Genomic DNA, 15,761 nt, shown 5'->3' with positions numbered 1-15,761 from the left:
ACACCTGGCCGATTTTTTTCAAAAATAGTCTTCTCCTTTGGAATGAAACAACATAGGCCGGGCGTGGTGGCTCACGCCTGTAATCCCAGCACTTTGGGAGGCCGAGGCAGGTGGATCATCTGAGGTCAGGAGTTCCAGACCAGCCTGGCCAACATAGTGAAACCCCGTCTCTACTAAAAAAACAAAAAAATTAGCCAGGCATGGTGGTGGGCACCTGTAATCCCAGCTACTCGGAAGGCTGAGGCAGGAGAATCACTTGAACCCAGGAGGCAGAGGCAGTGAGCCGAGATCGCACCACTGCACTCCAGAGTGAGACTTTGTCACACACACACACACACACAAAATTACAAAAATTAGCTGGGGAACATGGTGGTGCACACCTGTAGTCCCAGTTACTTGGGAGGCTGAGACAGGAGAATTGCTTCATCCTGGGAGGCAGAGGTTGCAGTGAGCCAAGATCCTGCCACTGCACTCCAGCCTGGGTGACAGAGCAAGACTGTCTCAAAAAAAAAAAAAAAAAAAAAAAGAAACAAGATATTCAGTCCAGTGAAGTGATACTGCATTAGCCAACACTCACTACTTGCCAAGTAAAAATAAGGCATTTAAATAATTTTTTATGGCTCACAAGTCTCTTTAGATGACCACACAATGGGCCGGGTGTGGTGGCTCACGCCTATAGTCCCAGCACTTTGGGAGGCCGACTCAGGTGGATTATCTGAGTCAGGAATTCGATACCAGCCTGGCCAACACTGTGAAACCCCGTCTCTACTAAAAATACAAAAATTAGCCAGGTGTGATGGCACATGCCTATAGTCCCAGCTACTCGGGAGGCTGAGGCAGGAGAATTGCTTGAACCCAGGAGGCGGAGGTTGCAGAGCCGAGATTGCGCCACTGCACCTCCACTGCCTGGGTGACAGAGACTCTGTCTCAAAAAAAAAAAAGAAAAGAAAAGAAAACCATGTAATGATTAAAGTATAAGCAGAAAAAAGCAGCCATTCCCATTTCTCTTCTTTATGACCACATAAACATAAATATATATATATATATATATTTTTTTTAAGAGACAGAGTCTTGCTCTGTTACCCAGGTTGGAGTGAAGTGGCGCAATCTTGGCTCACTGCAACCACCACATCCTGGGTTCAACAACTCTCCTGCCTCAGCCTCCCAAGTAGCTGGGCTTACAGGTGCCCATCACTATGTCTGGCTAATTTTTGTATTTTCAGTAGAGATAGGGTTTTGCCATGTTGGCTAGGCTGGTCTTGAACTCCTGACTTTAGGTGATCCACCCACCTCGCCCTCCCAAAGTGCCCAAGGTGGGCATTACAGGCATGATCCACCATGCCCAGCCCACATAAAGTAATTTTTTGATCTATTATTCCATTTAATGATAACGTTCATTTATTCATGCAACAAATATTTACTCTGTACCTAAATATTCTAGGCACTGTTCTAGGGTCTGAGAAATATAGTGGTGAACAAGAACGGTCTATTCTTTTTCTTTTTTTTTTTTTGAGACGGAGTTTTGCTCTTGTTGCTTGGTGGTGAGCCAGAGCGCCTGGCTGAAATCTCTACTCTTAAGGAGCTTACATCCTATTGAAGGAGGTAGTCAGTATGCAAAATTCTAATTTCAGACATTGTTAAGTGCTACAATTAAAATGAATTATTTTATTTTATTTTTTGAGATGGAGTCATGCTCTTGTAGCCCAGGCTGGAGAGCAGTGGCATGATCTTGGCTCACTGTAACCTCTGCCTCCTGGGTTCAAGCGATTCTCCTGCCTCAGTCTCCTGAGTAGCTGGGATTACAGGCGCCCGCCACCATGCCCAGCTAGTTTTTGTATTTTTAGTAGAGATGAGGTTTCCCCATGTTGGCCAGGCTGGTCTCAAACTCCTGACCTCAAGTGATCCGCCTGCCTCGACCTCCCAAAGTGCTGGGATTACAGGTGTGAGCCATAGCACCTGGCCAATTTTTAGATATTATGATAGAGTAAGGGGAGTGGGGCAAGAAAACAGATAGGGTGGTCTGTAGAGGTAAATTGAGAAGAAACCTGAAGAAAATAAAGGATTTAGTTAAGAGAAGATTTGAAGTATTAATTCTAGGGACAGGGGACTGCAAGTGAAGTTAAGAAGGCTCCCAGGATGGGAAGACAGTGAGTGGAGAAAAGTAGTGATTACTCCGTGTACAGTAGTAGTAATAGTGTTTAACCATAATAAGTGTTCAGTTGATCCTTGAACAACATAGGTTTGCACGGCATGGGTCTACTCATTGGCAATTTTTTTTCAATGAATATACTGGAAAATTTTTGGAGATTTGTGACAATTTGAAAAAAACTAGCATACAAACTGCATAGCCTAGAAATATGAAAAAAATTAAGAAAGAGACATGTCATGAATGCATAAGACCCCTATAGATAGTAGTCTATTTTATTCTTTATATCATGAAATAGTATATCATAAAATACACACAAACCTATTATAAAGAGTTAAATTTATCAAAACTCACACACACACACACTTATGGACCATACCTGGTGCCATATGCATCTAGAGAAATGTGAACAAATATAAAAATGCAGTATTAAATCAGGCCAGGCGCGGTGGCTCATCCCTGTAATCCCAGCACTTTGGGAGGCTGAGGTGGGCAGATCACCTGAGGTTGGGAGTTTGAGACCAGCCTGATCAACACGGTGAAATCCCGTCACTACTAAAAAAATAAAAATTAGCCGGGTATAGTGGCGTATGCCTGTAATCCCAGCTGAGGCAGGAGAATCACTTGAACCTGGAAGGCAGAGGTTGCGGTGAGCCGAGATCGTGCCACTGCACTCTAGCCTGGTCAACAACAGCGAAACTCTGTCTCAAAAAAAAAAAAAAAAAAAAGGCAGTATTAAATCACAACTGAATACAATGAACTACAGTGCAGTATACTGGTGTAATAACTTTATTAAAAAAATGATTTTGTAGCCACCTCCTGTTGCTACTGCAGTGAGCTCAAGTGTTGTGAGAATCCACTTAAAAAATGTATTGTGACACTAATCATCTCCAAGTAAGTCATTTGCTTTGTCAGAAAATTGTATATTACAGTAAAAAGTGATCTTTGTGGTTCTTGTGTATTTTTCATTGTGTTTAGTGGAATACTGTAAACCTTGAATAACATCATGAACCTATACAAAGTGCCACTAGTGATGCTGTAAGTACTCCTGAGAGGCAGAGAAAAGTCATGACATTACAAGCAAAAGGTGAATTGCTGAATATGTACCGCAGATGGAGGTCTGTAACTGTGGTTGCCTGCCATTTCCAGATAAATGAATCCAGAGTAAGGGCCATTGTGAAAGAAGAAAAAGAAATTTGTGAAGCTGTCACTGCAGCTACGTCCGCAGGTATGAAAACCCTGTGCTTTTAAGAAATACCTTTTATCCCATTGAAAATGTAGTTTTTATGTGGGTGCAAGATTGCTATAAGGCATACCTATATGATTCAAGAAAAAACAAAGTATTATACGACAACTTAAAGTAAATGGAAGGGAAGGATCTAAAGCTGGGAAATTTAATGCCAGCAAAGGATAGTTTGATAATTTTAGAAAGAGGTTTGGCTTTTAAAATATCAAGATAACAGAAGCAGCAGTTTCTGCTGACCAAGAGGCAGCAGATGAGTTCCCAGATGCCATTAAGAAAATCATTGAGGAGAAACGATATCTGCCTGAAAAGGTTTCAAATAACTGATGAAAGTGCCCTCTTCTGGAAAAAAAAAATGCCACAAAGGACATTTATTAGTAAGGAAGATAAATGAGTACCAGGATATAAGGCAGGAAGGGATAAGCTAACCCTACTCTTTTGTGCAAATGTAGTCAGGTTCATGATCAGCACTGCCCTGTCTATAAAGTTAACCCCTGGTCTTGAAGGGAAAGAAGAAACACTAGCTCAGTGTTCTGGTTGTAAAAGAAAGGCTGGCCGGGGGAACCCCTTTTCTGGACTGGTTCCATCAATGCTTTGTCCCTGGAATCAGGAAGTACCTCGCCAAAGTTCTTTTCATATTGGACAGTGCCACTGGCCACCCAGAACCCCATGAGTTCAACATCAAAGACACTGAAGTGGTCTACTTGCCCCTAAACATGTCTCTAATTTTGCCTCTATATTAGGAGTTTATGACGACCTTTAAGGCTCATTATACAGGGTACTCTATGGAAAGGACTGTCAATGCTACAAAAGAGAATTCTGACAGAGAGAACATCATGAATGTCTGGAAGGATTATTCCCTTGAAGATGCCACGGTAGTTACAAAAAAAAGTGCAAAAGCCATCAAGCCTAAAACAATAAACTGATGCTAGACAAAGCTGTGTCCAGATGTACATGACTTCACAGGATTTATAAGACAATTGAGAAAATCATAAAAGAGATTATGGATATAGAATAAAGGTGGGGAGATGGTGGCAGTGGTGAAGGATTTCAAGATATGCATCTTGGAGAAATTCAAGAGCCAGCAAACACCACAGCAGGGGAATTAACAGAAGACGACTTGATGGAGATGAGTGCTTCCAAACCAGTGCCAGACAATGAGGAAGATGTAAAAGCAGCAGCAGTGCCAGCAAACAAATTGACATTAGACAATCTGGCAGAAAGGTTCAAGACTACTTTTAACTTCTATTATGAAATGGAGCATTCTATGATAGAGCACTGAAACCAAAGCAAACAGGGGAAGGATTGGTACTATATAGCAACATTTTTAAAGAAATGAAAGAGCAAAGTCAGACAGAAATTACAATATGTTTCCTTAATGTTGCAATGAGCACGTGTCCCTCTTCTGCCTCCCCTTCCACTTCTTCCACCTCTGCCACCCCTGAGACAGCAAGGAGAACCCCTCCTCTTCCTCCTCCTCAGCCTACTCAATGAAGACCTTTATGATAATCTGCTTCCACTTAATGAATAGTAAATATATTTTCTCTTCCTTTTAACTTTTTAAGTTACATTTTCTTCTCTTTAGCTTACTTTATTATAAGAATACAGTATGTACGCCAGGTGCAGTGGCTCACGCCTGTAATCCCAGCACTTTGGGAGGCCAAGGTGGGCGGATCACCTGAGGTCAGGAGTTCAAGACTAGACTGGCCAGCATGGCAAAACCCTGTCTCTACTAAAACACAAAAATTAGCCAGGCGTGGAGGTGCACACCTGCAGTCCCAGCTACTCGGGAAGCTGAGGCTGGAGGACTGCTTGAACCCGGGAGGAAGAGGTTACAGTGGGTCACCATCATGCCACTGCGCTCCAGCCTGGGCAACAGAGTGAGACCCTGTCTCAAGAAAAAACAAAAACAAACAAACAAACAAAAACCCCAAAGAGAATGCAGTATGTAATACATATACAAAACGTGGTGTGTGGTTTTTTTCTGTTTTTTTTTTGAGACAGGGTCTTTCTCTGTTGCCTAAGCTGGAGTGCAGTGGTGCAATCAAGGCTCATGGCAGCCTCCACCTCTCAGGCTCAGGCAATCCTCCCACTCCAACCCCTTGCTGGGACTACAGGCGCCCGCCACTACGCCCGGCTAATTTTTTTGTGTGTGTGTGTTTTTAGTAGAGATGGGGTTTCACTGTGTTAGCCAGGATGGTCTCGATCTCCTGACCTCGTGATCTGCCCACCTCGGCCTCCCAAAGTGCTGGGATTACAGGCTTGAGCCACCGCGCCTGGCCCCTATGGTTTCTTTTAATCCCCAAAATAGTTTTACATAACAGGATTTATTACTGTCTTCATTTCACAACAAGGAAATTGAAGCACAGAAAAGATAAGGACTAGGCCGGGCATGGTGGCTCATGCCTGTAATCCCAGCACTTTGGGAGGCCGAGGCAGGCAGATCACCTGAGATTGGGAGTTTGAGACCAGCCTGGCCAACATGGAGAAACCCTGTCTCTACTAAAAAATACAAAATTAGCCAGGTGTGGTGGTGCATGCCTGTAATCCCAGGTACTCAGGAGGTTGAGGCAGGAGAATCGCTTGAATCTGGGAGGCGGAGATTGCGGTGAGCTGAGATCATGCCATTGCACTCCAGCCTGGGCAAAGAGAGCGAAACTCCATCTCAAAAAAACAAAAAACCAACCAACCAACCAAACAAAAAGATAAGGACTTTATTCAAGGTTACAAGATTCCTGAATAGCAGAGCTGGGAAGTTTACCAGACTGCAAAGCCTGTGCTCTTAACCCCACTGCCTTGTAGCCTGTATGCAAAGAGTTTGCATGTAATTCAAACAATCATGAGTAGACTCCCATTTAGCCAAGGACTGAGTGTTTCATTTGTGGATCATTCTGGCCTGAATAAAGCAGTTACCTGGAGGGTAGGAGTGCTTTCCGTCCACAATCCACTCTAATAAGGCCTCTATTAATTCAAGATTCACCTTTTCAAAATCCATGATGGACATTGTTTTGATGACTGACTTGCTAACCCCTGAAAGAAAGAAAGGTAAAAATGAGAAGGATATTTATACCTTGTTGATGTATTTTATTGTATATTTATACCATATACAATTTGCCTGTGAATTAGGTGAGTGTTGGTTTGATTTAATAGCACAGATGTTAACATTTAATGTACTGAAATGAACTTTTTTCTTTTATTTATTAATTTAGAGACAGGGTCTTGCTCTGTCACCCAGGCTGGAATGCAGTGGTATGATCACAGTTCACAGGAGCCTCAACCTCCCAGGTTCAAGTGATCCTCCCATCTCAGCCTCCTGAGTAGCCGGGACTGCAAGCATGCACCACCATGCCTGGTTTGTTTTATTTTATTTTTTGTAGACACGGGGTCTTAGTGTTGCCCAGGCTGGTCTCGAACTCCTGGGGTAAGGCAATCCTCCTGCCTCAGCCTCCCAAAGTGCTGGGGTTACAGCCACCACACCCAGCCCACTTTTTTCATTTAGTATCCCAGAAAATCTAGCCTCATCAGAAGTAATTTTTGCTTGAACAATGACCTAAAAAGCAGGTTCCTGCCCCTGTTGGAAAGACCCAGACAGGCCAGTTTTTACTCTCCTTGTTCCTTCCCCTCTTTTACCCTTCAAATATTTATTGAAAGTTTGCGTTCTGGAAACAAAATTCAAAGTCAAATACATTTGAGAAACTTCTCCTAGATTTAGTCAAATCATGAACGAGATATGCTGGAAGTCCAGGTAACACTAACCTATGGCAATCAATGGACAGAGACCACAACTTTCACCAGCATTTTTATAACAGTGACTCACTGAACCTTTAGGTTCCTTTGAGAAAATGATAAGTGATGGATTTTCCCTGAAAAATAAATGTGATTGTAATGTCTTCATTAACACCCGTGGAGTCTATTCATAGACCCTCACAATCTCTCCAGTCACAATCTCCTAAACTATCTGTGACCTGGCAAATGATGTAGTTCTGTAGGATGTACTACAAGCCTCAGCTCTTTTATTTTATTTTATTTTTGAGACTGAGTCTTGCTCTGTCACCCAGGGTGGAGTGCAGTGGCGTGATCTCGGCTCACTGCAACCTCTGCCTCCCGGTTTCAAGCGATTCTCCTGCCTCAGCCTCCTGAGTAGCTGGGATTACAGGCGCGTACCACCACGGCCAGCTAATTTTTGTGTTTTTAGTAGAGATGGGGTTTCACCATGTTGGTCAGGCTGGTCTCGAACTCCTAACCTTGTGATCCGCCTGCCTCAGCCTCCCAAACTGCTGGGATACAGGCGTGAACCACCGCGCCTGGCCGCCTTAGCTCTTTTAAAAGCAATAGTATATTGTTGGGGTGACTAACTCTTCAAAGACTGCTGTCCTTTCTTCTCAGGCCCTCCTAATGACCTATCGCCCTAACTACAGTTTAATTGGAACAAAATAACTATAGTTGGTACGAAGGAAGGGAAACTTTCTATATGAGAAGTTTGAAGATGGACGAAAGCAGTTTCGGCTGGGCATGGTGCCTCATGCCTGTAATCCCAGCACTTTGGGAGGCTGAGATGGGCGGATCACCTGAGGTCAGGAGTTCGAGACGAGCCTGACCAATATGGGGAATCCCCGTCTCTACTAAAACTACAAAAAAAAAAATTAGCCGGACATGGTGGTAGCGGTGGGCGCCTGTAATCCCAGCTACTTGGGAGGCTGAGGCAGGAGACTCGCTTGAACCCAGGAGGTGGAGGTTGCAGTGAGCCGAGATCACACCACTGCACTCCAGCCAGGCGACAGAGCAAGACTCCATCTCAATAAAAAAAAAAAGAAAAAAGCAGTTTTGAAACAATGTTGTTCTAGTGGAGTGAATGCCACGTTGGTCAAAAATGAAAAAAAGGAAGAAACAGGCTGCACAAAAAAGGGTGTAGTTGGGTGAGCAAGGTGGAGCAGGAATCACTTTTCTTTGCCAAGATTCCAAAAGCCAGACTTTTCAAAAGAAGAAAGGATCAGCTAATCGAAAAAAGAAAATTGAACATAGTTTTGTTTTTTAAAACTATTATTATTGAGACAGGGTCTCACTCTTTTGCTCAGGATGGAATACAGTGGCATGATCATGGCTTACTGCAGCCTTGGTCCTTGGGGTTCAAATGATCTCTCACCTCAGCCTCCTGAGTAGCAGGGACTATAGGTGCATACCACCACACGAGCTAATTTAAAAAAATTTTTAAGAGACAAGGCAGCACCATGTTGCCTAGGCTGGTCTTGAACTCCTGGGCTCAGCCTCTCAAAGTGTTGGGATTATAGGCATGAGCCACTGTGCCCAGCCAAATCAATAATATATTTTAAATGACCAATTATTAATTTTTTCAAAGAAAACTAGAACATGCCTTAAAATTGAGCTAGGAAACATATTTAATTTGCTGAAAGGTGAAGGAGAACATTGAGATCAACTAGTTCAAGGCTTTTTTTTTGAGATGGAGTCTGCTGCTGTTGCCCAGGTTGGGAGTGGCAGTGGTGGGCAATCTTGGCCTCAGCTGTAGGCCCCCAAAGCCTCGCTGGGTTCAAGAGATTCTCATTCCTCAACTTCCCAACAGTCTGGGAACTAGGCAGGGGCTTGTCCAGCCACACCTGCTATTTTTCTAAAGGACTTTTTAAAAAAAAACAAAACAAAACAGAGAACCAGAAGCTCAGAAAAGCTAAGCAATCAGCCCAGTACCATACAGAAGCTGGTGGCAGAGTCATGTTTCCTGACCTCAAGTCCTCCATTCTCCTTCCTTAAAAAGGAGGTCCCAAAGGTACTTTCTGAACTTTCGTAACCTTTGTGCTTAAAATTAGAAAGTCATGGATTAGATTCAGTGATAATTTTAAAAGAAAACTCCAAAATTTTGAAAGAGATGCCAAAGGAATTTTCTTTTTTTTGAGACAGGGTCTCACTCTGTTGGGACTGGAGTGCACTGGTACGATCATAGCTCACTGCAACCTTGAATCCCTTTGCTCAAGCAATCCTCCCCCTCAGCCTCCTGAGTAGCTGGGACTACAGGTGCCAACCACCATGCTCAGCTAATTTTAAAAAACATTTGTAGTAGAGACAAGGTCTCAATATATTGCCCAGGCTGGTCTTGAACTCCTGGGCTCATGTGATCCTCCTGCTTCAGCCTCCCAAAGTGTTGGGATTACAGGCGTGAGCCACCGTGCCCAACCTCAAAGGAATTTTCTTGTTCCATAATTTAATGGAATAAGGGAATGGGAATTATCAGTTGGTATGATGTGTAAAAAGAACACAAAGTTTTGAGTTAGACATATTTTAATTAGAATCACAGATCTGTACTTACTAGCTGGGCACTATCCTTGTGGGTTTGTATTATACTCCTCTAAATGACTTCACTTTATAGATAAGGAAACTGAGGCACAGAGATGATAAAGAACTTGCTCAAGATCATTAGCTGGTTTTATGAGAGCCTTGGAGTTGAACCCAGGTCTATAAAATACAAGTCCATTCTCTTAGCTTTACATCTCTCAATACTGGGAAGATGAAATAAAATGTTAGGGAGCTATGCTTATCTTCCTAAACAACAGAACAATGGCTAATATCTTAATTCCTTGGTGATTACCATTCCACATCCAGGATTGGGAACTGTCTTTGGTAGATGGAAAAAAAGGAAAATTCATTTGCCGCTTATCCTACAGAAGCAGTAACGGATTGGAAGCTCTTACTCATGAATGATAAACACCCTTTTTTGGGAAGAACTAAGAGGAACAGGGGTGACAGTCTAGGGAAAAAGAAGAAAGAAGGGCAGCTGAGATCTGCTTCTAGTCTAGGCTTCAAGGAAGAAAGCAAAAGTAGTAATCCTGGGGTTTCTATGGGCTCAGTTTAGCTTATATGGATACAAGACCACATAGGAACAAAGAGTAGCCAGCTAGAGTCTGGCATGGGAGGAGGAAGTACCTACCAACATACATAAAAAGCTCAGCACAGGGTAGGCCTCAAAAGATGTTACTTTAAAAGCCCATGAATAATGCTAAAACTAGTGGGATATTAAAGGATTTTAAAATCATGTCAAATATTGCTTTATAAGTGACTTATTAACTACGAAAGAAATAGTAATTATCCAGGGGAGAAACTTAGCAAACATCACTTTACCAAGTGAACAAGTTAACATTGCCAATAATGGGACAAACCAACACCATGGGGCCCATGTGCCTTTTGATATGATGCATTGAGAAATCAAGATTGTTTTTGTGATGCTCCAGCCAAAAATGTATAACCTAAATGTAATCATGGGGAAATACCAAACCCAAATGGATGGACATTCTACAAAATAATCTTTAAAAATATCAAGGTCACTAAAAGACAAAGGATGAGGAGCTGTTCCAGATCAAAGGAGACTAAGAACACATGACTGAATGTAATATATGATCCATGATAGGATCCTGAATCAGGAAAATATAGCAAAAATAAACATTATTGAGATAATTGTTCAAATCTGAGTATGGACTGTGAATTATATAATTGTATCAGTGTTAAATGTCCTCATTTTGATCACTGTACTGTGGTTATGTAAGAGAATGTCCTTGTTCTTAGAAAAATCATACTAAAGTATTAAGGGTAAAGGAGCGTCATATCTGCAACTTACTCTTAGGAGACTCAGAAAAAAATACATGCTTCCAGAGCAAATGATAAAGCAAAAAATGAAGCAAAACATTAACAACTGGTGAACTGGGGTAAAGGATATATGAGAGTTCATTGTTTAGTCTTGCAAACTTTTCTGTAAATTTGAAATCACATCAAAATAAAAAGCTACAAAATATACAAGAATATAACTTACATTTTACTACCTCACAATTTTTCTCTAATGAGCACATATTTCTTTCATAATTAGAAAAAAACCCATTGGCAAATAGAGTAACAATTATATTCTAAATATGTATCTGAGCTATTTTTCTAGGTTTAAGGTTTCTCCGATGAATTAAAGGCAATGTAACTATGAAACAAGAATCATATTTTTATTCTTCCACATCATGGTAAGAAAGAATACTAGAAATCTTTGGCATAGTTAAAATATTCCCCCAGGTGGCATGTTACCTTTATAGCGGGCCAGGAGCTGCTTAAAATCTAACTGTTGATCTGGCACTACATCTTTGACAGAATCCTGATCCTGGAGGTGAAGGGAGAGCCTCAGGTCTTCTTCCACTTCTTCAAATGCAGTTCTGTTCCGCCTTGCTTTAAGCTTTTCTTTTGAAATCTGTTTCATGGACCGCATATATGGGCTCCCATCCTGTAATACATACCTGAGAAAGACAAAGGAATGTGGTTGTGTGTATGTGGTTCTGTTGGTGAGGAGGGAAAGAATTCACCTATTTCACGTGCTCATTCAGCAAAATGTCACTGTTTCTGTCCAATTCATGTGCCATCCTTCCACCAGTCCAGGATTCTTGCTGTACCCTATTTCTGGTTGGGAACACACTGCAACGCTTTTAGGTCTGTCTTGGAGACCAGCTAAGAATTTGGAGAAAAGCTCTATCCAGGAATAATGCTGTGGACATTCAGAAAACACATCTGAGTTACAGCCGCAGTAACACCCCTCTTCATTTTTAATTCTTCTTTGGCAATCTTACTGATCCTCTTGTTTCTATGATAATTCCCAGGCAGCTGATTCCCTTTTGTTGCAATCAAATTTGGACCCAAGTTTCTAGCTGTTGGCTGAACATCAACCTAAGACTGTCCTTAAAACATTTCAAAACTCTTACAACTGGATAGTTTAATATTTGTTAGTGACAACACTATTAGACATCATGACAAAGCAGAAAAATGAATAGATTTGAAAACAAAAGCTCTGGATTTGAGTTCTAGGTCTGCCACTAAACCAACCTGCTATGAGACTTCCAGCAAGTCAATTTCAAAGGGCTTTACTTTCTCATCTTTTGGGAAATTGGCATAGATAACTGCCTCGAATTTTTTTACCTGGAGCCTTAAATGTTGCTCAAAGCCCCAGGGAAAGGTAAGGGAATGGGAGCAAAGTAAGTAACTGGGGGCTATTCTTTCAGCCCGATCATTCCTGTTTTATGTTTCATTTTTTGATGATTTCCTATAAGATTTCATTTGCATAAAGTGTATTGTAGCTTTTTTTAAAAAAAGATTTAAAAACCTATGACTCTATAATGCTGACTTCCTCCAACCCCTTCTCTCCATTAAATGCCATATACTCTTTTCACATTCACCATTTGTTTGTTTATTGAACATTTACTGAATGTCTTTTTTGGACAAGGGACTACGGCAATGGTGGTGGTATGGTATAGAAAAATAAATACACTTTCAAGGAGCTTACAAACTAGTGAGAACAGAACAAAACAACTCGCTGTACTGTAAGACAGACAGAAATAAATGTCATTAGAGGCACAAGAAAAGTACTCTGTGACTTCCAATAAAGAAGTGATTAATTTTTAATAGCAGAAATAGGAAATTTCATGGAGGTAGCATTCAAGTTGGGTGTTAAAGAATGACTAGAGAAGGAAGTGGGGAAAAGAAATATAGACAGTAATAGTATGGCATCTTTGAGAAATAACAAGTAGTCTGACAGTGCTAAGGTTTGTGTAGGTAGGAAAATAAAGAACGAAAGGAAGTTAAATATTGGCTGGGGTCAGATGATATGGGCCTTGAGTGTCCATAAAGTGTGACTGATAGGGAACCAACGAAAGTTTCTAAGAATAGGAGGAATGTGACCAATTCTATGTTTAAAGATAATTCTGAGCCTGGGCAACTTAGTGAGACCTTGTCTCTACTAAAAATAAAAAAATTAGCCAGGCATGGTGGCACACACCTGTAGTCCCAGCTACTTGGTATTCTGAGGTAACAGGATCACTTGGGCCCAGGAGACCAAGGCTGCAGTGGGCTATGATCGCACCACTGCACTCAGCCTGGGTGACAGAGTGAGGCTGTCTAAAAATATATATATATATTCTGGAAGCAGTGAGTTTGAAAAAGTAAAGACAGGTAAACTAGTTGAAAGATGATTTCCTCAGACACTCATGTTCAATGGCAGTGGGATAGGGCCTAGAAAATAATAATTCTAAGAAGCTCCCCAAGTATTCTTATTGCACTTAATGTGCAATAAGCCACTGGTTTTGGGTTTTTAGCTTGAGAATACATTACCATTAAATGAATATGGAATTAGGAGGGGGGCTTATTAGAGAAGGAAGGAACAGAGAAGGAGAAAAATTCTGACTTGTATTTAAGCTGCCAGATATTAACGGTGTTTCATTCTAGAGCTCAGAGGTCAGGAATGAAGATACTGATCTGGGAGTTCTCGGCACAGGGATGACAGCTGAAATCACATGAGTCTAAGGTAGCCAAGGGAGAGTTAATAGTGAGAAGAAATAGTACAAGGAAAATCTTGGGGAATCCTCAAGATCAAAGACTAAGAAGAGAAAATACGGCTTTCAAAGAAGAGAGATCTGTTTATATACAATGGACATTAACATTTTCTACCTAGTACTTACAATTGTTTATACAGATATCTTAACACTCAGGCTATACTGCAAACTCTATGCGAGTAGAATGATGATGATGATAATAATAGCTAACTTTTTTTTTTTTTTAACAGAGTTTTACTCTGCCGCCCAGGCCGGGTGCAATGGCATGGTCTCAGCTCACTGCAACCTCTGCCTTCCAGGTTCAAGCAATTCTCCTGCCTCAGTCTCCCGAGTAGCCGGCATTCCAGGCATGCACCATCACGCCCAGCAAATTTTTGTATTCTTAGTAGAGATGGGGTTTCACCATGTTGGCCAGGCTGGTCTTGAACTCCTGCCCTCAGGTGATCCGCTCGCCTTGGCCTCCCAAAGTGCTGGGATTACAGGTGTGAACTACCGTGCCCGGCCAATAACTGCTAACATTTGAGAGCATCCACTATGTGCCAAGCACAGTTCTAAGCACCTTGCAAGTATTAATTCATTAATTTTTTTATGCTCTCAGCAGAATCAGCAAGTATTAATTCATTAAACCTAAAGTACAGAGAGATTAAACTACTTGCTAAAGTTATAGTATGTAGAGGGGGCCAGGCATGGTGGCTCATGACTGTAATCCCAGCACTTTGGGAGGCAAGGCAGGAGCACTGCTGGAGGTCAGGAGTTTGAGACCAGCCTGGACAACATAATGAGACCTCTGTCTCTACAAAACCATTAAAAAAAATTAGGCATGGTGGTGTGTGTCTGTAGTCCAGCTACTCAGGAGGCTGAAGTAGGAGGACTGCTTGAGCCAGGTGTTCGAGGCTACAGTGAGCTATGATTGCACCACTGCACAGCAGCCTGGGTAACAGAGTAAGACTCTATCTCAAGAGAAAAAAAAAAAAAGAAAAGAAAAAGTAAGTAGAGGGATTTAAATATTGGCCACCTGTTTACTGAAAGAGAGGGGAGAACAAAATGTTCAAACAGAAAAAATAGAAGAAAATCACTTCTTGGCTTTTTGGCTAAGATCAAGTGTAGAAAAATTAGAAAAACAGACTAACACATGTATTAGTATTCTGGCACATTGAGGGTCAAATATTCTGTTTTCAATGTTTCACTGAATCTTTTTTTTTTCTCTCAAGAGATGGGGGTCTCAATATGTTGCCCAAGCTGCTCTTGAACTGGCCTTAAAGGATCCTCCCACCTTGGCCTCCCAAAGTGCTAGAATTACAGGCATGAGCCACTATGCCAGGTCCTTTCACTGAATCTTAATTAGTATCTTCCTTACCTTGTCACAGCAATTGCATCTTCCAAAAAAAATTGATCAACAGGAAATGTACGACCTAGAAAAACAAGGAGATAAAATAGAAAAGCCTGAGAACACCCATTCAACCATCTTGAAATAGTTTATATATATAAAATTCTCTTAAAGCTTGTCATGCTAATGTTCTATTTGTTCTGTGGTCTTAAAAGTATTAAGAAGAAAAGTTCTTGGTAACAGAAATTGTAAAGGGTAGATTTCAGTCAGTAAACAGAAGACAGTGTATAGGCAGAGAAATGATCCTTTGCTAAGACTTTTTTTCTTTTACCTGTTATACATTTTATACCCTCCCCCCACACTTCCACCACAGAGGACCTCTAAACATTCAACGACTGTATTCTAGATCAAACACAACATTTCTTCCTTAGATTTATCGCCAGCATTCTCTATAACTAAAATAAACTGCACTATTGTTTATCAGTCAGCGTTTGCAAAGTGTTTTTTTAGTATTCAATTGAAGAAGGATAAATCAAAGCTCAGGGTGATAAATTAATTCCACAATGAGACTGTGGAAGTGCCAAAAGAAAACACACACTACCCAACCTCACTTTCTGCCAGAGTGGACCAACATCCAGAAATTTAGCAGAATCCAGAAATGAACAGATATACTGTCACAGACACAAGTTC

At 41.3% G+C, this 15,761-nt stretch overlaps 1 protein-coding gene across 4 annotated transcripts in view; it reads right to left on the bottom strand.

The window, feature by feature from the left end:
* DHX57 (DExH-box helicase 57) overlaps positions 1–15,761 on the bottom strand; it is a 76,817-nt gene that overhangs the window by 33,569 nt on the left and 27,487 nt on the right. For all 4 annotated transcript variants that reach the window (XM_017860438.1, XM_017860437.1, XM_017860435.1 and 1 more), the window contains exons 11-13: positions 15,102–15,156; positions 11,457–11,662; positions 6,303–6,419 (exon numbers count right to left, since the gene is read on the bottom strand). In XM_017860438.1, the coding sequence (XP_017715927.1) occupies positions 6,303–6,419; positions 11,457–11,662; positions 15,102–15,156 (378 nt within the window). The remainder of the gene's footprint in view (positions 1–6,302; positions 6,420–11,456; positions 11,663–15,101; positions 15,157–15,761) is intronic.

The sequence above is a fragment of the Rhinopithecus bieti genome, unplaced genomic scaffold (assembly GCF_001698545.2).
Source record: "Rhinopithecus bieti isolate Rb0 unplaced genomic scaffold, ASM169854v2 scaffold_52032, whole genome shotgun sequence".
Taxonomy (NCBI): domain Eukaryota; kingdom Metazoa; phylum Chordata; class Mammalia; order Primates; family Cercopithecidae; genus Rhinopithecus; species Rhinopithecus bieti.
This window is presented reverse-complemented; position numbering and strand designations above follow the sequence as displayed.